Below are 20,089 nucleotides of genomic sequence, written 5' to 3'. Positions count from 1 at the left end.
GATGAGATAACTCAAGCTATTCACATTTGAATCAAACATCATTCACATTTGAGGACTAACCATCTCACAGGATGGTTAGTCATACATGGAATAGGAACGAACATAAGATATTAGCCTCCATAGTCGGTTAGTCTCCGACTCATGGTAATGCATTTTCTTCTTCGCAGAATTTCACCGCTTTTCTGAGAAAATCAGTGATTATATCTTCCAATATTACTGAGTGTATGAAGTAGTTACAGAGCTCAAAGAACCTCATACCATTTGGGCTGAAATAATTGATAACAGGGTAATCACAGATATAGTGTTGGAGAGTAAGTAATTATTAAAAGAAGGCTATTTAGCAATGTTGGAGAGAATTAATGTCCTAACTCTTGTTCACATAGTTTACAATACGAACGTTCACCATTTGGGGGATTCATTACTTACAGACATCGATATCCCAGCCTAATTCTGGTAATTATAATGTCACACTGTCTAGTGGATGTTTAATGTTGTCTGTACATATAGTTCTCGGTTCTGAACATATCATAACGCTTTATACGCGTTCTTTCTGGCTATAGGAGGTCATTCACATTTTAGGACATCGTCTCTGTAATTGATATTTCAGGGCAGGGAACATGCATGCTATCTCCCACACATCCAACACGAGGCTGACTATTACGAACATTCAAACGTTTAGATAAGCGAATGGAACAGTTTTTCATGTTTATTAAACAGACTAAATCCAATACATGACATGTAGCTTAAATGAAACAGTGTTATGAATATTATTTTCGTAATTTTTGTGTAAATATTATTTTCTTTATATATTTTACTATTCATGTTGTTACTGTTGTAGTTAATACATTAATGTATTATGTATTATTAATGTTGTTTCATCAGTATTCTCATCAATTGTTTCGTCGTTATTCTCGTTAATTGTTTCATCATTATTCTCGATGCTACTTTTTTATCCAATCTTTACGCCATTGTTTATATCCTCGTTACATCATCGGTTTATTAATTCGTGACGACCTTCCACTTGGTGATGACGACGCCAGAGGGGTTGACGGAGAGGGTCAGGTCGTCGTCAGGGAGTACGGTGCCATACTGGACATCGGTGAAGAGGTCCCAGACCTCATAGCCTGCGGCGAAGGTCAAGCCCAGGGAGGTTCCATTCAACGTTACCTGTAATCAAAGTTGATTGTGGGCAGTTACTGTCTTTATTGTTAATTGTTATTATGTTCATCATTGTCAGCCTGGCACTGTACTGACCTGTGCAGGGGAGCCGTCAGAGTTCTGGTTGAGAACAGCCACAGCGAAAGAGTGGTTGTCCTCATTCACAGGGGTGATGGGTCGCGTCCACACCTCAATGCCATTCTCCTGAAGTAGTAAATTTGGTAGTAAATCTTCAAATCAAATTCAACTTTAGATAGACAATGTTAACATTGTTTATCTATCTTTCCATCTTGTTATATACATATATACACAGCAATAAACATGCACAAATTTCACACATTCTCGTGTGCTATTTGACATGTACAAAACCTTGTTCCTAAATGCTGTCTTGATCTGAAACTTTTCCTTGATAAGTGTACTAGAACCCATGAGCACCACACCAGAAATAAATATATCTTTGATATCCCCAGAGTTAAACTAAATCTGTGCAAACACTCCATGTAAATAAGAGGACCCCAGTCTATGGAACTCATTCCCTAATGAGTTAAAAAAATGTCCAACCTATGCCTTATTCATAAGTAAAACCATAAATACCTAATTTCAGCCTCATAGTTTCCTATATCTTGTGTTTCAAACTCACATTGTATCTTGTACTACCCCCTTCCCCAATATTAGTACTTAAGAAAATGTTTTAAGAGGGGAAAATAGAATATATTAGTTTGGCCATCACATTTGTAACATTTTCTTTCTCCAACAGCAAAAAAAAAACGGAAAATTAAGGACTAACTATTTATTGAAATTTCATTCGATCGAGTGATATGGATTCGCACTGTCGGAATCGAACGGGTTGCAGAAAGATTTCAAACTGAGGTATAATTTACCTAAGAGCCACTAATACTAGTGGTTGGTGATATGTAATTAAATATATCCAAGGCAGAGTACGTATGGAGCAGCTTTTATATATATTTAAATTATCCTCATATTTTAACTCGCTTTCAAACCACAAACTCATACATCTGTTTCATTTTTTCTGGGAATTGTGTATATATAAATAGTTCGCATTGTTTTCAAAACAGTTCTCAAAATAGCTCACATTATTTTCTAAAATGCCGTTGGTGCTATTTTCACAAATTTCCTGAAAGTAACTGAAATACCCACGTGTAAGCCCTTTGATGGTGTTATGATAATTATATTTATATTATATTATATATATTAAATAATAACTATGACGCACTAAGTCCATTAAAGCCCGTACCAACGCTAGAACACAATGGCTAAAGTGTTTTAGTGTTGGACAGGTTCTCAACCTGTTCTTCCTCGCCACAGGTAGAGAACCTCGGCTCACCTTCTGAACTCTGGTGCCTTGTATGCCCAGTTCATCCTGGTTGACAGCGATGAGCTCCTGGTTCTGGAGGATGGCCCTGTACTGCGGCTGGAGGGCCCTCAAGTCCACCGACATGATTAGCGGAGACGCCAGAATGGCCCACAGCGCCATCTGTGCCTTCGACTCTTCGAGGTTCAGCGCGAAGTCTCCAATGATAAGCTGCGCCAAGGAGAAAATTATTATTTATTTATGTATTTATTTATTTATTTATTTATTTATTTATTTATTTATTTATTTATTTATATACAAAAAAGTACATTGGGTTGATGAGAGTACAATTATCAAAAGTTCTTAGTCCAGGATATTGCACCGAGATGTACATCTGAATGAATAAAATATGTTTTAATATTTTTTCAAGATGGCGATTCGAGGGCCATATCATTTCTAGGGACCTCGATGGGGACAGGAAGCCAGCGGCTTCTTAAAGGCGTAACCCACAAGATGAGTATGGGGTGAATAATAACTGAACTAAACTAAAAAAAAAACCTGAGTAAGGTGCAATGTCGTGCTGGGTTGACGGTTCAGTTGTCAGTGAAAAAATACCTAAAAAACCTACCATATCCGGGTCGTTCCAGTGCCCCGGGCCAGCGTGGGGGGCGATGTCGTCCTGGTTGTCGCCGTAGTAGTTGATGATGCTTGTTACAGAGTCCCACGAGTCCTCGATGTCGTCGAAGTTCCTCCACAAGTTACACGTGTCAATGATCGCCGACCAGTTAGGCTGTAAACGTGTACAACTCCTGTATGGTAGCAGCCTAAGTCATCCTTGCATTGGCTTGTATTATACATATGGTCCCTGGGACCGTACTATTTGTGTTTGCTATTTGTTAGAAATTTACTATTTTACTACTTGTATTAACTATTAGTATGTGTGCCTGTAGGATGTATTTACTATTTGTTACAGCAGAATCGAGCTATTAGCTCTTGGACCCCGCCTTTCTAACCAATGTATGTTTCTCTCTGTCTACTACATATATTTCTAACACACACACACACACATATCCCCAGGAAGCAGCCCGTAGCAGCTGTCTAATTCCCTGGTACTTATTTACTGCTAGGTGCAGGGCCTTTCTAGCCCCTGGTTGTCTAAAGCAATGACTCCAACTCTATTCTTCTATCCACTTTTACATTTATGAACGGAGTCCCTTCCACAACCTGCTCCTTCAGTTCAATTCATTTCCCCACTACTCCTACGCTAAAATAAAACTTCACATCTCTATGACTCATTTGAGTCCCAAACTTCCATCTATACCCTTTCGTTCTATTGTTATTCGTTTTGAACATCTCTTTTTCACTTTGTGAATCCCCTTAGTATTTTATGAATTTGTCATGGCTTCCCTCTTTTTGTCTGACGTCAGGTCTAGTTCTTTCAGTCTTTCTTTATACTTCCATCTCTCGTAATTATGAGTCGAGCCTCGTTGCAAATTTCTGAACCTTTTATAGTTTTCTTATGTGTTTTTTTAAGATGATGGCTCCACAACGGGGCGGCATACTCAAAGACTGGTCTCACGTAGGTGGAGTACAACAATTTAAATGAAATGAAATTAATTATTATTAATTGTCTCCTCATTTAGGTTCCTGAACGATGTTCTGAGTTTAGCAATTATAGAGTATGCTGCTGTTATCCTATTTGTATGTGCGTCTTGAGTTAGGCTTAGTGTTATATCCATTCCCAGGTCTTTCTAGTTTCCTGTCGCCTGTTCTAATTTCCATCACCTTACACTTGCTCATACTAAACTCTAATAACCATTTCTCGGGCCATATCCTCAACTTGTCTGTCATCTTGGAGTAGCTTACAATGAAATCTCAACTCTTCTCATTAGCTTAGCATCATCCGTAGACATAAACATACAAGATTCTACTCCTGTGGTTAGGCCACAGGAGTGGCGTAACCGCCTTAGGTGTATGGTATGGATACCAGCACCGATCCGTGAGGAGGTTGTTTACCGTCATGCCGGCAGCCAATTGGTAGTCGGGCCAAGAACACGAGTACACCATGGGACGACCCGTCTTGTTAAGGAAGTTTCCGAACTCAGGGTAACCTGTCCACAACACCGGACTTATTTATTCAACAATACTGCTGAGTTACAAGTAAATTGGCAAAAAATAATGCAAATATTATTTAAATACATGTGTTTATACCCGTATTTAGGTATTAGTTTGTGGAGGTATTATTTTTCTATAAGTCATTTGGCAGTAACTCTACCTATGTTCAAGGGGGCAGTACCTGCGTCCATGTCGACGGGGTCAGCGTAGCATCCATCCAGCTTGACATAATCGACGCCCCACTCGGCGAAGGTGTTGGCGTCCAGCTCCAGGTTACCCATAATACCCGGGTAGCCACCGCAGGTGTGGGTGCCGAAGTCCTCGTAGATGCCAAACCTGAGGCCACGCTCGTGCATCTGCAAGTTCGTGTTCGCAACGTGAAAGATACTGAGAGTAAATAGAGACAAAATATATGTTCAGTGTGCCATAGCAGAATAACAGAGCACTGGTCGAAAATGGAAATATAGAGAACGAGGGAAATTTAAGGAGATACTTGTATAAAGTGAGTTAAAGTAAATTAATACAATTAACTTAGGTCAGGCGTGTTGGAAAGAACCATTCACAGCTTCAAGAACAAGTAAGACAAAGAATGCACAAGATCTATGAGGCGGAACTCTACAGCTTCTTCTCATTTTTAGTAAACAGAATTATGTAAATCAAACTAAACAGTTAACACAGTCAGCCAGGGCCATGATGACAGAGGGAACAACACAGGAAGCAACTAACAAAGTCAGCCAGGGCCATGATGACAGAGGGAACAACACAGGAAGCCACTAACAAAGTCAGCCAGGGCCTTGATGCCGGAAGGGAATCGCTTGGGGTCCGGCTGGAGCTTGCCGTCGGCGTCCCTCTCGTGGTCGAGCCAGCAGTCGTCGAGGCAGACGATGTCGTAGCCCAGGTCCCGGAAACCTTCACTCACCAGCAGGTCGGCCATCGTCATGAACAACGTTTCGCTGCCATGAACAATAATCTTAGTGAAGGTACAGAATGGCATCTGCGAGGGGGGGAAGCCACTTCTAGTCACAACTTTAAGGAAAGGTTCGACAAAGATATTATTGAGTGAATAGTGAACACAACGGGTACAATAACGCCAGTAGATGGGGTATGCAGAGCTAAACCTCACTTCCTCGTAGTCACTGATAGGTAAGTACAGCTACAGGTGAGGTTCAAATACGTTTAATGACAATAATATACATCTCAAAAGGATAGAATAGTAGTTACGGGCTATTCATGCCCGTGCCACATCTAGGGTGGCTTAATGTACATCAATCAATCAATCGATAGAGTAACTTAGCGTACCTTTACCCTAATGGGCACATGTGTACACTGATACAGCTGCACATTATAGCTTCCATTTATGTGCGTGCATACAGCCTAGTGGGAGTGTGCATGTATGTGTGGACAGGTGTTTCTAAGTGTGTGTCACCTAATTGTTAATTATCTAATGTGTGTGTGTGTGTGTGTGTGTGTGTATTCACCTATTTGTTCTTGCGGAGATTGAACTCTGCTCTTTGGGCCCGCCTCTCAACTATCAATCAATCAACTGTAACTACTAACTATCCCCCCCCCCCCTCCCCAGGAAGCAGCTCCGTAACAGCTATCTAACTCCCAGGAACCTATGTACTGCTAGGTAACAGGGGGGGCATTCAGGCTGAAAGAAACTTTGCCCATTTATTTCTGCCTGGTCCAGGGAATCGAACCCGGGCTACAGAATTACGAGTCCTGCGCACTATCCACTCAGCTACCAGTCCCTTGACACACAGTGTATGGGTGTGGGGGGAAGGGATGGGTGGATGGAGATGGATATGAGAGACAGGTGTTCGGGTCCGTACCTGATACAGTTGTATGGGTCATTATCACAGTCGACGTTACACCTGAACCGTTCCCAAGAGAGCCAACCCATGGGCGGGGTTAGGGCCAGGCCATTGTCCAGCCCCGACGTCGCCCTCATCACCATCAACATCACCAATAATGACTTCATCCTATACACCGAGGGAAGAAAGCAATGTGTTTTGTCAAATTTTTTGTCAAAATTGTTTAGTCAAAATTGTCAAAATAAAAATGTTTACCGAATAGCGTACTTAAAAATATATCGCATATACATCAATTGGGCCACTAGAAAGAGCCCCTCAGGTAAACGACTAATTTAAAACTCAGATTGAGAAGAACATTTCGCCCCGGATACGGTAAAGAGTCGCCGAGGATACAGTAAAGAGTCGCCGAGGATACAGTAAAGAGTTGACACTCACCTGAGACACTGAGACACTCCTGAGAGCCACTGGTGACCACCTAGTGTCACCTGCAGGTTATATAGAGGTGAGCAGTGAGCTCACCTGAGAACTGGCACCTGGGGCTCTCCAGGCCATCTGTTGCTGTGGCACCCGCTCTCATCAGTCTTAACGAGTACCTGCTGGCTGAGGTGGATGACTGTGGCTGAGGTGAATGACCGTGGCTGAGGTGGATGGATGACCGTGACTGAGGTGGATGGCTGTAGCAGAGATGGATGACTGTGACTGGGAGTGGATCGGACGGCAGGTGAAAAGGGAAATGAGTCATATTTTGCCCAAATTGATATGCAATTTCAAATCTACGATGGATATTTAAAATATTAGGCTTGAGTGCCCTTTTTGAGCGTAATTGAGGGTGGATGTAGCAGGGGTGGATGACTGTGGCAGGGGTGGATGACTCACAGGATGAAAGGGGCGCATAATAAACTAATTTTAGATTTATAATAAACTAATAAACATAAACTAATTTAGACTAAACTAATTTTAAAAGAGTTTTGACTGGTAGCCGTTAATATTGACCACGAGTCAATACTCGTAAAATCTGGTAAATTCACTTACCTGAATTTACCTGATAGCCACCATCTCTAGGGGTCCCATACGAGAACAAGAATATATAGTACTCGGTTCTCAACATATCAAATCTCTTTATACTCGTGGTTTCTGCTCTTTGAGTATTAGTGATTTCTTTTGTCATCCCTTATTTCCTGAAATAATGCGGTTTTTACAACAGAAATTGTAGATACCTGTAGATAGGGGGGCGAATTTTGACAAGTCGCCGGCTTCCTGTCCTCGTCGAGGCCACTAGCGTTAGTGGCTCTAAGGTAAATTTAGCTCAATTTCTGGCTAATCGCATGCAGGTCACCACATGTAAGTTGCTTAGCTAAGAGACTATTGTGGCGGGTCTCGAACCCCGTCATGATGTAACAATATGCACTAAGCTTTGTAACTAGTTCGTCAAGGCTGTGTAACGTATAAGAGAAACGAATGGGAAGACATGAATAATGAAGAAAGGGGGTGAGAGAGGTAGAGAAGTAACAGGGTTTAGTTTTAAGTTTAAAAATAGGCGGAGGGAGAGACTGAGAACACAGAGAGGAGTAGAAAGTAGAATTAGAAAAGGTAGAAAGTAGAAAGAACCAAAACAATATTCCTAAATCCGTCAGTCGTTAGATGTTCCGCTGCCTCTTCTGTCCCAACCGTTGTATAGGGCCGGTGAACACCCTCCTTATATAATGGTTCATATTCACCAAATTACTTGGCCAATTGAACGATCCACTTCAGCTTCTGATGAAAGGTTAGTGAACATGTCGAGGAGAGATAACAGCCGCTTCCTTCCATTAATCCCTGTCTCTTGCTGTATGTAATCCTGTTGCATTCTACCGGTGAGATTTTCCTGTTGAGTTTGTATAGAACTCTGTAACCCAGGTTCCGTCTGGCGTGGATCTTCATCACTGTCAGTATCACTTAAGTCTCACAGTTTTCCGTTTGTTTCTCCTGGTCATTGCTACCTGAAGAAGCCTGAGGCCAGATTCACGAAGCAGTTACGCAAGCACTTGCGATCATGTACATCTTTCCTCAATTTTTGACGGCTTAGGTTACATTTATTAAACAGTTTACAAGCATGAAAACTTCCCATTCAACTGTTGTTATTGTTATAAACAGCCTCCTGGTGCTTCGGAGCTCATGAGCTATTTAATAATTGTAAACAAAGCCGCCAAAGATTGAGAAAAGATGTACAGGTTCGTAAGTGCTTTCGTGAATCTGGCCCCCTGGATCCTCCTTCTTCATCCTCCATCAAAGTCACTGGTTCATTTCTAGAGTCTCCAAGACGTACCCTTCCTCGACCATGGCTGGGCTGCTAATGAGGCCTAAACCTGGTCAGGGCAGCCTCATGTACCTCTGTAACCCTTCTCACTACCACCTACATCGGCTTTGGGGTGCAAGGGGGGTAGAAATAGCCTAAGCTACTCTATCCCTTTGAGATGTATTTATTGCTTATCTCAATAAACATACTTGAACTTGAACTTGATATGGGGTGCATAATAACTAACGCATGCAGATTTAGCTGCCCTGTCATTGTCATCATGTTCAACAGAGGTAAAATTAGGTTAAAAAATGAGAAGAAAAATGATTGAAGAATCAAATAATAAGTCCATCCCTCCCTGGGGCTTGTCGACACCCTTGTGGACGAGAACCGCACTTCACCGCCGCTCCCACCTAAGCCATACATTATTTATAATGCCTTACAAAATTCAAATACAGCAATTAAATAATAATTAGTGGTGCAGGAAGGGAGTGGAGGAGCCAGAGGGAAGGGAGTGAGGAGGAGCCACCACCATAGTGGTGCCGGGAGCCATTCAGCGCAGTGTTGCCAGGTTGGGCTACAAATAGCGAATTGGGCTACTTTTGAGAGCCCCGCGCGCCCAAATTTTTTTATTTCGCTACTTGCTACTTTTTGGGCTAATTTAAAAGCAAGATGTGCTAATTTGGGCTATTAATGTTAAGAATGTACGATTGCGAGTTACGTGAAAGTAACTAAACTATAAATAATTGTAATTGATAATAATTGTAAATATTAATTAATACTAAATAATATTATTTAATAAATTAATCCCAATTTAATGCAGAGTTTTCTTCCAAGCACAGAAACTTGTAAATATAAATACAAGATAATAGATAGCTCGATAAATAAATAGACAACTTTCAAATATTGCACCAAGTAATGGCGAGAGGGAAAAAAACTAGACAGTATATATTACATTTGAAATTAATAATGGATGAATGGTAATAAATTGGTGTATGTTTGTATGTATTCCAGACAAAGTTCATTTAATGGCAGAATTTAGCCATTTTGTGTAAAAACTTTTATATCTCCTATTATTAATTATAACAGTAATCGAAAAAAGTCATAGTTTGTATATACAAGAGATGAAACAGAGCCATGAGCTAGAGCGATGTGCTGAGTCCATAAGGAGGCCGAGCTTCCAGAAATACCTTCCTGTGATTGGCTGTTGCGGGGAATACCAACACTCTTTTATGAATAAAATTTTAACTGAGAAATAGGTCCTTGTGCACAACAACAAGGTTGTTGTGAAAAGGAACAACAATTTCTGTTTTGCACCTGACAGAAATCTCCATCTAACTGAATAATTTACTTGAATAAGAGGGCAGAGCAGTGTATCATTATTTGTGTCACGGCAACCCCCACTGATGACGTCACAAGATAGGTAGCCAGCCCATGTTTCTGTAACACTCGTTACATAAGAACATAAGAACATAAGAACAAAGGTAACTGCAGAAGGCCTATTGGCCCATACGAGGCAGCTCCTATTCTATAACCACCCAATCCCACTCATATACTTGTCCAACCCGTGCTTGAAACAATCGAGGGACCCCACCTCCACAATGTTACGCGGCAATTGGTTCCACAAATCAACAACCCTGTTACTGAACCAGTATTTACCCAAGTCTTTCCTAAATCTAAACTTATCCAATTTATATCCATTGTTTCGTGTTCTGTCCTGTGTTGATACTTTTAATACCCTATTAATATCCCCCCGGTTATGTCCATTCATCCACTTGTAAACCTCTATCATGTCACCCCTAACTCTTCGCCTTTCCAGTGAATGCAACTTAAGCTTTGTTAATCTTTCTTCATATGAAAGATTTCTAATTTGGGGAATTAACTTAGTCATCCTACGCTGGACACGTTCAAGTGAATTTATATCCATTCTATAATATGGCGACCAAAACTGAACTGCATAATCTAAATGGGGCCTAACTAGAGCAAGATATAGCTTGAGAACCACACCAGGTGTCTTGTTACTAACGCTGCGATTAATAAATCCAAGTGTCCGATTTGCCTTATTACGAACATTTATGCATTGATCCTTTTGTTTTAAATTCTTACTAATCATAACTCCCAGATCCCTTTCGCAATCCGACTTCGCAATCACAACACCATCTAGCTCGTATCTTGTAACTCTATCATCATTACCTAACCTCAGAACTTTACATTTATCAGCATTAAACTGCATCTGCCAATCCTTTGACCATTTCAAAACCCTATCTAGATCAACTTGAAGTGATAGTGAGTCCTCCTCCGAATTAATTTCCCTACCGATTTTCGTATCATCGGCAAATTTGCAAATGTTGCTACTCAAACCTGAATCTAAATCATTTATATATATTATAAACAACAGAGGTCCCAGGACAGAGCCTTGAGGCACTCCACTTACAACATTTTCCCACTCTGACTTGATTCCATTTATACTAACTCTCTGTTTCCTTTGGTATAGCCATGCCCTAATCCAGCTTAATATAGCACCCCCAATACCATGAGACTCTATTTTTTTAATCAGTCTTTCATGTGGCACTGTATCAAAAGCTTTGCTAAAGTCAAGGTATACAACATCGCAATCCTTACCACTATCAACTGCCTCAACAATGCTAGAATAAAAAGATAACAAATTTGTTAAACATGAACGGCCATTTATAAAACCATGTTGCGACTCAATTATTAATTTATGTTTTTCAAGATGAAGACGAATTTTATTTGCTATTATAGATTCGAGTAACTTTCCCACAATAGACGTTAGGCTAATTGGTCGATAGTTAGACGCAAGTGATCTATCTCCTTTCTTAAAAACTGGTATCACATTAGCAACTTTCCAAAACTCTGGCACTCTGCCTGACTCTATTGATTTATTAAATATGGTTGACAGTGGGTCACAAAGCTCCTCTTTGCATTCTTTAAGCACCCTAGCAAACACTTCATCCGGCCCTGGGGATTTGTTTGGTTTGAGTTTTACTATTTGTTTAAGAACATCCTCCCTGGTAACTGCTAAACTCGTCAACCTGTCCTCGTCCCCACCCACATAGACTTGTTCGGCTGAAGGCATATTGTTAAGTTCCTCTTTAGTAAATACAGATACAAAATATTTATTAAAAATACTACTCATCTCTTCATCACTATCTGTTATTTGACCTGTCTCAGTTTTTAATGGACCTATCCTTTCCCTAGTCTTGCAGTATACATCCTGCAGTATTTAATTATCACTATATTAATACTTTTAAATACTTAACATTTCACTTTTTAGGTAGATTAAAATTGAAGCAGAATGCCATAAGCAAGGATGGTGTGCTGAATAAAGATGATTTATTAAGTGGACGGAGCCTTAAGCTGATCCCTTCCTGTGATTGGCTGTTGCGGGGAATGGCAACGCTTATATGAATAAAGTACAGAATAAGAAATACGTCCTTTATTTGCTCAATAACCTTGTTGTTGTACAAAAGAACAACGATTTCTGTGTTATACAAGACAGAAATTTCCATCTAACTGAATAATGTAGACGAATAAGAGGGCGGAGGCATTGTATCGCCGATATTATTTGTGTGAGGCAACACCCTCTGATGACGTCACAAGATAGGTAGCCAGCCCATGTTTCTGTAACACCCGTTACATCCTGCAGTATTTAATTATCACTATATTATTACTTTTAAATACTTAACATTTCACTTTTTAGGTAGATTAAAGTTGAAGCAGCATGTCATAAGCAAGGATGGTGTGCTGAATAAAGATGATTTATTAAGTGGATGGAGCCTTTAGCTGATCCCTTTCTGTGATTGGCTGTTGTGTGAATGTCAACAAAGAATGTCTACCAATGATATGCCATTTATTATGCACCCCGTACCATCTGTGGGCGGAGCTTGGAACCTCCTACCCGAGCACAACAACCCGCCTTATGGGTTGCTGTTTGGCTATTTATAGTGCGTTGGAAAAAAACTAGATGGCGTTAGTGGTATTTTGTGGGGTAATTTGTTATAGGTGTAATTTGATGTCAACAGATGGCGTAAGCTGTATCTTATGGCCACTATTGACCAGCCAGTTGATAGTGTTCTCTTCTGCCGACAGATGGCATCAGCTGTATCATTATTACTTCCGAATTCCCTTTAAACACTGATCTACAAATCCCTTGGCTTATGATAAGGTTTTATACCATTTATGATAAGTATTAGATAACTGGAGTTCCGTAATTACTTTTATTTATCAACTCTTCAGGATATCATCATATAATGTCTGGTTAGGACGTACTGCTCTCGATTGATGAAGATTAAGCCACCCAAGAGGTGGCACGGGCATGAATAGCCCGTAAATACTGCTCTCGTAATATTATTCAGGGGGGTGGGGGAACTATCAAGTGAAAGCGCCAAGCCATTACAACTATATAGCACTCGGAAGGGATCGGGATACGGATTTGGGATGGAACGGGGGAAAGGAATGGTGCCCAACCTCTTGGGCGGTCGGGGATTGAACACGGACCTGTAGGAAACGAGACCGTCGCTCTACCGTCCGTCCCAAGTGGTTAAGCGTAATATTATTAAAACAACAATTTATGCATATAATAACAGCATTTCACACTAAAAATATTTGGATATATTGAAATTTGGTAGTGAATTCCAATCTAGGAATCTCTTATGACTAAACTGTACTTTTTAATAATTTTTATGTACTTACTACTTATTATTAAATTATTAAGTACTTACTATAATAATTAACTAAATTATTTTATTTAATATTTAAATTAAATGATAAAATAATAAGTAATAATAAATCATTGTGTAGGGGGACAGGCAGCCAGTGTATATATACATGTTAGGCTTATACCAAGGTGTCACAAAGGTGCCAAATTAAAGACTGGGAGCTGCTGGGGCGGCCCAAGGGCTGCTGGCGGCCCTGGCCAGGCTGAACTTCCGCGCCCTTAGATGATTAGAACTGCCTACGCCGAGAGTACTACATTCTTGATTGGAAATTGATTTGGTTTGTTATTCGATTAATGATTGATGAAGATGAAGCCACCCAAGAGGTGGCACGGGTATGAATAGCCCGTAAGTGGTTCAAGTTCAAGTATGTTTATTGAGTTAAGCAATAAATACATCTCAAAGGGATAGAGTAGCTTAGGCTATTTCTACCCCTACTGGAGATCTGTGGAGGTGCGACTGCACCCTGAGTGACGGGAGACGTCTCCCATACTGCTATTCCGATTAATTGATGAAGATTAAGCCACCCAAGAGGTGGCACGGGCATGAATAGCCCGTAACTGCTATTCCTCATATCGCTTGCTTATATGGTGATTACACCTCAGCTCCCTCCAACAAGCTGAGAAGAGCATTACCTGTAATTGGGGAAAGGATTGTAGCTTTTGTAATTAGTGCTAATGATGCTATTAAGATAATGAGATAATGGAGCGAGTATAAGATTAACTCGCTACAGCGGTACAACTCGCAGCCCGGCTCTTTGACCTGCTGGCCGGGAAGGATTGACCCGGCGACAATCCTTAATTGTTTACCCGGCAGATAATTGGTTGTTAAACGATTTGGCGGGTCGTATTCCGGGGAAAAAAATAGGATTAAGGACCTTCCCAAAACGCTATGCATGCTAATGGCTTTACAAGAATTTAAGAACTCATTTTATATATAAATAAAAATTAAAAAAAAATCCGCTAATGAATCTTCCTGTGTGCGATGAAACTTGTATCTGGCATAATTATAATATTAAATAATTCGTTTCTTAGACAATATATGATATTCAGATCTATAAATTACTTTAGTAATTTATAGATCTTTGCCTATATATACCTATAATGCATATATAAATATTAATTTACACACTCCTGGTGATATACGCTAGGAATTTCAATATGGAGTTCAAATAATTTTAGGCCGGGGATCTCTGGGTCGGTTGGACGCTACGGGGTCATCGCGCCGCCCCGCCAGTCGTCAGGAAGCAGCGGCGGCGTGAGCATGTCGCTCCTGTGTAGGTAAGGCTGATAATTTTTTTTCGCTCTCTGAGCAGTTGGGAGGTAGCATGAATATATATAATCTACCTCCACCTACAATGCTTAATGCATTATACATTCGTTCGCTATTATAAAAATGAGTTTTTGTAATGTCTCCGAGGGTCATTGTTTTTTTTTCATCCGGGTTGTGTAGTATTCAAATGTTTGTATTCCACTAATGCTAAATAGTCTGTCCCTCTCTCGGATATTGTGGAAGATTTTGAGGATCATGATTTACCAACATTATATGGGGTAGGATATTATGGAGAATACACTTCCCCATAGTGTTAAACCACCCCGTCGACAGGCTAAGCTCGTTAACGCGGCGGTCGACCCCTGCCTCCACCTCCCAAGACGCATTTATTATCGACTTAAATGTAGCTGTGTATTAAAAATAGTTTTTATCGTGTATAAATTAATTTTATATTGTTTAATTAGGCGTATAGTAGGTTCGGTATTTAGGTTCTGTTGGCAATTATTTGCACTTGAAGTATGTGGAGGGTGAAGCATTTACAGTTGCCTGTCCTCAGGCCAGGCTTCCCTACGCCGCCGCCCGACCCAAAGCCGCGTTCGTCAATTTTATCGCTGTGTATTCAGAATTATTCTCGCGTTATAAGGTAATATTATTTCATCAAGTTAATAGTTTTAAAAACTAAGTTTAGTGACAAGCGACAGTTCTGTGTACACTGTAATATATGACCAACTTCCCAACAGGAAGGAGCTGGGGACACCCTTCCAGGAACTGAATTTACCTGAGGGCTACTAACACTAGTGGCCTCAAGTGAGGACAGTAAGCCGGCGGCTTGTCAAAGGTCCTCCTCATTTGCCCTGATGATCTTTTCCAGCTGTATTTTAAAACCCAGCAGGGTTTTGGCAGTTTACGCCTTCGGCGGGTAGGCGGTTCCGCAGGGTTTACAACCCTATGGGTGAAAAAGCATCACCTGTTTCCTGTTCAACATTCTGGCTTGTTGAGTTTGAACTCGTTGCTCCTTGTTCGTGTAACATCTGACCTTCTGAAGACATTGTCCTGATAGACATCCTCCAAATTGTTTAGTATTTTAAAGGTTTCTATGAAGTCCGCCCTGTCATGCCTGGTTTGTGGTGGTGTTAGCCCTGTGGCTCTCAACCGTTCCTGATACGAGAGATGACTAAGCTCTGGTATGATTTTTGTCGTAAGACATAGCTCCATAGCTCTGATAAGACATAGCTCCATAGCTCTGATAAGACATAGCTCCATAGCTCTGGTAAGACAGCTTCAGAGCAGCTGTGTCTTTCTGAAGATGAGGTCTCCATGCCTGGATGCAATAATTCATGTGGGGGCGCACCAGAAACTTATACAATTGAAGGTCTACTTTGTTTTCCCGTATACGCATGATTATTCCCAGGGTTTGGTTTGCACTGCCGCTCCCACTTGTTGTACAACTGTCAGTGATTGGTGGATTCTGACTCCAAGATTATCTCGATGATTCTTAGTTGTGTTATGCCTCACGCGATGGATCGACTCTAAGGTCCTTTTCTTCATCTATTTGTTGAATTTGGTAGTTGTGACGTGGGTTGTTGTGCCCCACATGTAAGGTCTTGCATTTATCGACATTAAAAAGTCATCTGTTCATTTATGGACTTCATGTAGATCTCTTTGTAAGGTTTCAATGTGGCTTTCACTTCAAATTTTACCATAGGTCTTAGTGTCATCTGCAAATTTAATGTGGTTTGTAATATTCTCATCTATATGACAAAAAGGGGTTGGCCCCAAAATGGTTGGGCTCTGGGGCTGTTTAGCTTGGTGGGGGTTAGATGAGATGTATACTTGCTAGGCTTACGGTTACACAACCGGTGGGGTTTCAGTTACACAACTGGTCGGGGTCCGGTTACACAACTGGTGGGCTTCGGTTACACAACTGGTCGGGCTTTGGTTACACAACTGGTCGGGCTTTGGTTACACAACTGGTCGGGCTGTGGTTACTCAACTGGTCGGGGTCCGGTTACACAACTGGTCGGGCTTTGGTTACACAACTGGTCGGGCTCCGGTTAAATAACTGGTCGGGCTCCGGGGGTGTCACTGGGGCTTCGGGTTGTGCATGGTCGGGCTTCGGTTCGTGCATGGTTGTTCTTCAGAGGTTGTTTGCTTCGTAAATCCTAGGCTTGCGGTTACACAACTGGTCAGGGTCCAGTTACACAACTGGTCGGGGTCCGGTTACACAACTGGTCGGGCTTTGGTTACACAACTGGTCGGGTTCCGGTTAAATAACTGGTCGGGCTCCGGGGGTGTCACTGGGGCTTCGGGTTGTGCATGGTCGGGCTTCGGTTCATGCATGGTTGTGCCTCAGATGTTGTTTGTTTGATGTTGTTTGTTTGGTTCGTTCATGCCAGGCTTGCGGTTACACAACTGGTCGGGGTCTGGTTACACAACTGGTTCGGGCTCCGGTTACATAACTCCGGGGGTGTGATACCTTGGGTTTTGGGTTGTGCATTGTCGGGCTCCAGGTCGGGCATGGGTGTGCTCCAGGGGTTGTTTGTGTACTAGTGCTCCAGGTTTGTTTGCTAGGCCTCTATGGTTGGTTTCTAGAGCAAGTGGAGGGTTTTAGGTAGGGCTAAGGTGATTTTTGTTTGGTTGAGCTAAGAATGGAGTTTGGTTGGGCTCTGGGGCTGTTTAGCTTGGTGGGGGTTAGATGAGATGTATACTTACTAGGCTTACGGTTACACAACTGGTGGGGTTTCAGTTACACAACTGGTCGGGGTCTGGTTACACAACTGGTCGGGGTCTGGTTACACAACTGGTGGGCTTCGGTTACACAACTGGTCGGGCTCCGGTTAAATAACTGGTCGGGCTCCGGTTAAATAACTGGTCGGGCTCCGGTTACTTAACTGGTCGGGCTCCGGGGGTGTCACTTCGGCTTCGGGTTGTGCATGGTCGGGCTTCGGTTCATGCATGGTTGTGCTTCAGATTTTTTTTGTTCGGTTCATTCTTGCTAGGCTTGAGGTTAAATAACTGGTTGGCTCCGGTTACACAACTGGTCGGGCTTTGGTTACACAACTGGTCGGGCTCTGGTTACATAACTGTTCAGGCTCTGGTTACACAATTGGTTGGGCTCTGGTTAGGCTCCAAGGGTGTCACATGGGCTTCGGGTTGTGGATGGTTGGGCTTCAGTTCATGCATGGTTGTTCTTCAGAGGTTGTTTGGTTCGTAAATTCTAGGCTTCCAGGTACACAACTGGTCGGGGTCCGGTTACACAACTGGTCGGGCTTTGGTTACACAACTGGTCGGGCTCCGGTTAAATAACTGGTCGGGCTCCGGGGGTGTCACTGGGGCTTCGGGTTGTGCATGGTCGGGCTTCGGTTCGTGCATGGTTGTTCTTCAGAGGTTGTTTGCTTCGTAAATCCTAGGCTTGCGGTTACACAACTGGTCAGGGTCCAGTTACACAACTGGTCGGGGTCCGGTTACACAACTGGTCGGGCTTTGGTTACACAACTGGTCGGGTTCCGGTTAAATAACTGGTCGGGCTCCGGGGGTGTCACTGGGGCTTCGGGTTGTGCATGGTCGGGCTTCGGTTCATGCATGGTTGTGCCTCAGATGTTGTTTGTTTGATGTTGTTTGTTTGGTTCGTTCATGCCAGGCTTGCGGTTACACAACTGGTTCGGGCTCCGGTTACATAACTCCGGGGGTGTGATACCTTGGGTTTTGGGTTGTGCATTGTCGGGCTCCAGGTCGGGCATGGGTGTGCTCCAGGGGTTGTTTGTGTACTAGTGCTCCAGGTTTGTTTGCTAGGCCTCTATGGTTGGTTTCTAGAGCAAGTGGAGGGTTTTAGGTAGGGCTAAGGTGATTTTTGTTTGGTTGAGCTAAGAATGGAGTTTGGTTGGGCTCTGGGGCTGTTTAGCTTGGTGGGGGTTAGATGAGATGTATACTTACTAGGCTTACGGTTACACAACTGGTGGGGTTTCAGTTACACAACTGGTCGGGGTCTGGTTACACAACTGGTCGGGGTCTGGTTACACAACTGGTGGGCTTCGGTTACACAACTGGTCGGGCTCCGGTTAAATAACTGGTCGGGCTCCAGTTAAATAACTGGTCGGGCTCCGGTTACTTAACTGGTCGGGCTCCGGGGGTGTCACTTCGGCTTCGGGTTGTGCATGGTCGGGCTTCGGTTCATGCATGGTTGTGCTTCAGATTTTTTTGTTCGGTTCATTCTTGCTAGGCTTGAGGTTAAATAACTGGTTGGGCTCCGGTTACACAACTGGTCGGGCTTTGGTTACACAACTGGTCGGGCTCTGGTTACATAACTGTTCAGGCTCTGGTTACACAATTGGTTGGGCTCTGGTTAGGCTCCAAGGGTGTCACATGGGCTTCGGGTTGTGCATGGTCGGGCTTCAGTTCATGCATGGTTGTTCTTCAGAGGTTGTTTGCTTCGTAAATCCTAGGCTTGCGGTTACACAACTGGTCAGGGTCCAGTTACACAACTGGTCGGGGTCCGGTTACACAACTGGTCGGGCTTTGGTTACACAACTGGTCGGGCTCCGGTTAAATAACTGGTCGGGCTCCGGGGGTGTCACTGGGGCTTCGGGTTGTGCATGGTCGGGCTTCGGTTCGTGCATGGTTGTTCTTCAGAGGTTGTTTGCTTCGTAAATCCTAGGCTTGCAGTTACACAACTGGTCAGGGTCCAGTTACACAACTGGTCGGGGTCCGGTTACACAACTGGTCGGGCTTTGGTTACACAACTGGTCGGGCTCCGGTTAAATAACTGGTCGGGCTCCGGGGGTGTCACTGGGGCTTCGGGTTGTGCATGGTCGGGCTTCGGTTCGTGCATGGTTGTTCTTCAGAGGTTGTTTGCTTCGTAAATCCTAGGCTTGCGGTTACACAACTGGTCAGGGTCCAGTTACACAACTGGTCGGGGTCCGGTTACACAACTGGTCGGGCTTTGGTTACACAACTGGTCGGGCTCCGGTTAAATAACTGGTCGGGCTCCGGGGGTGTCACTGGGGCTTCGGGTTGTGCATGGTCGGGCTTCGGTTCATGCATGGTTGTGCATCAGATGTTTGTTTGTTTGATGTGGTTTGTTTTGAATTGTTTGTTTGGTTCGTTCATGCCAGGCTTGCGGTTACACAACTGGTCGGGGTCTGGTTACACAACTGGTTCGGGCTCCGGTTACATAACTCCGGGGATGTGATATCTTGGGCTTTGGGTTGTGCATTGTCGGGCTCCAGGTCGGGCATGGGTGTGCTCCAGGTGTTGTTTGTGTACTAGTGCTCCAGGTTTGTTTGCTAGGCCTCCATGGTTGGTTTCTAGAGCAAGTGGAGGGTTTTAGGTAGGGCTAAGGTGATTTTTGTTTGGTTGAGCTAGGAATGGAGTTTGGTTGGGCTCTGGGGCTGTTTAGCTTGGGGGTTAG

General features: G+C 42.8%; 1 protein-coding gene across 1 annotated transcript; it reads right to left on the bottom strand.

Moving 5' to 3' along the window:
• Nucleotides 1-692: 692 nt before the first annotated feature.
• LOC123745643 (alpha-N-acetylgalactosaminidase) lies at nucleotides 693-6,924 on the bottom strand. Its single transcript, XM_045726398.2, has 9 exons — nucleotides 6,835-6,924; nucleotides 6,418-6,567; nucleotides 5,364-5,538; nucleotides 4,767-4,941; nucleotides 4,487-4,581; nucleotides 3,099-3,260; nucleotides 2,504-2,701; nucleotides 1,255-1,362; nucleotides 693-1,167 (listed from the first exon to the last, which is right to left on the bottom strand). The coding sequence occupies exons 2-9, from the start codon at nucleotides 6,564-6,566 to the stop codon at nucleotides 1,000-1,002; spliced, it is 1,230 nt and encodes a 409-aa protein (XP_045582354.2). The 5' UTR covers nucleotide 6,567; nucleotides 6,835-6,924; the 3' UTR covers nucleotides 693-999.
• Between the last annotated feature and the right edge of the window lie 13,165 nt (nucleotides 6,925-20,089).

The sequence above is a fragment of the Procambarus clarkii genome, chromosome 71 (genome assembly GCF_040958095.1).
Source record: "Procambarus clarkii isolate CNS0578487 chromosome 71, FALCON_Pclarkii_2.0, whole genome shotgun sequence".
Taxonomy (NCBI): Eukaryota; Metazoa; Arthropoda; class Malacostraca; order Decapoda; family Cambaridae; genus Procambarus; species Procambarus clarkii.
Note: the sequence above shows the minus strand (reverse complement) of the source record. Positions and strands in the feature narration are given on the sequence as shown.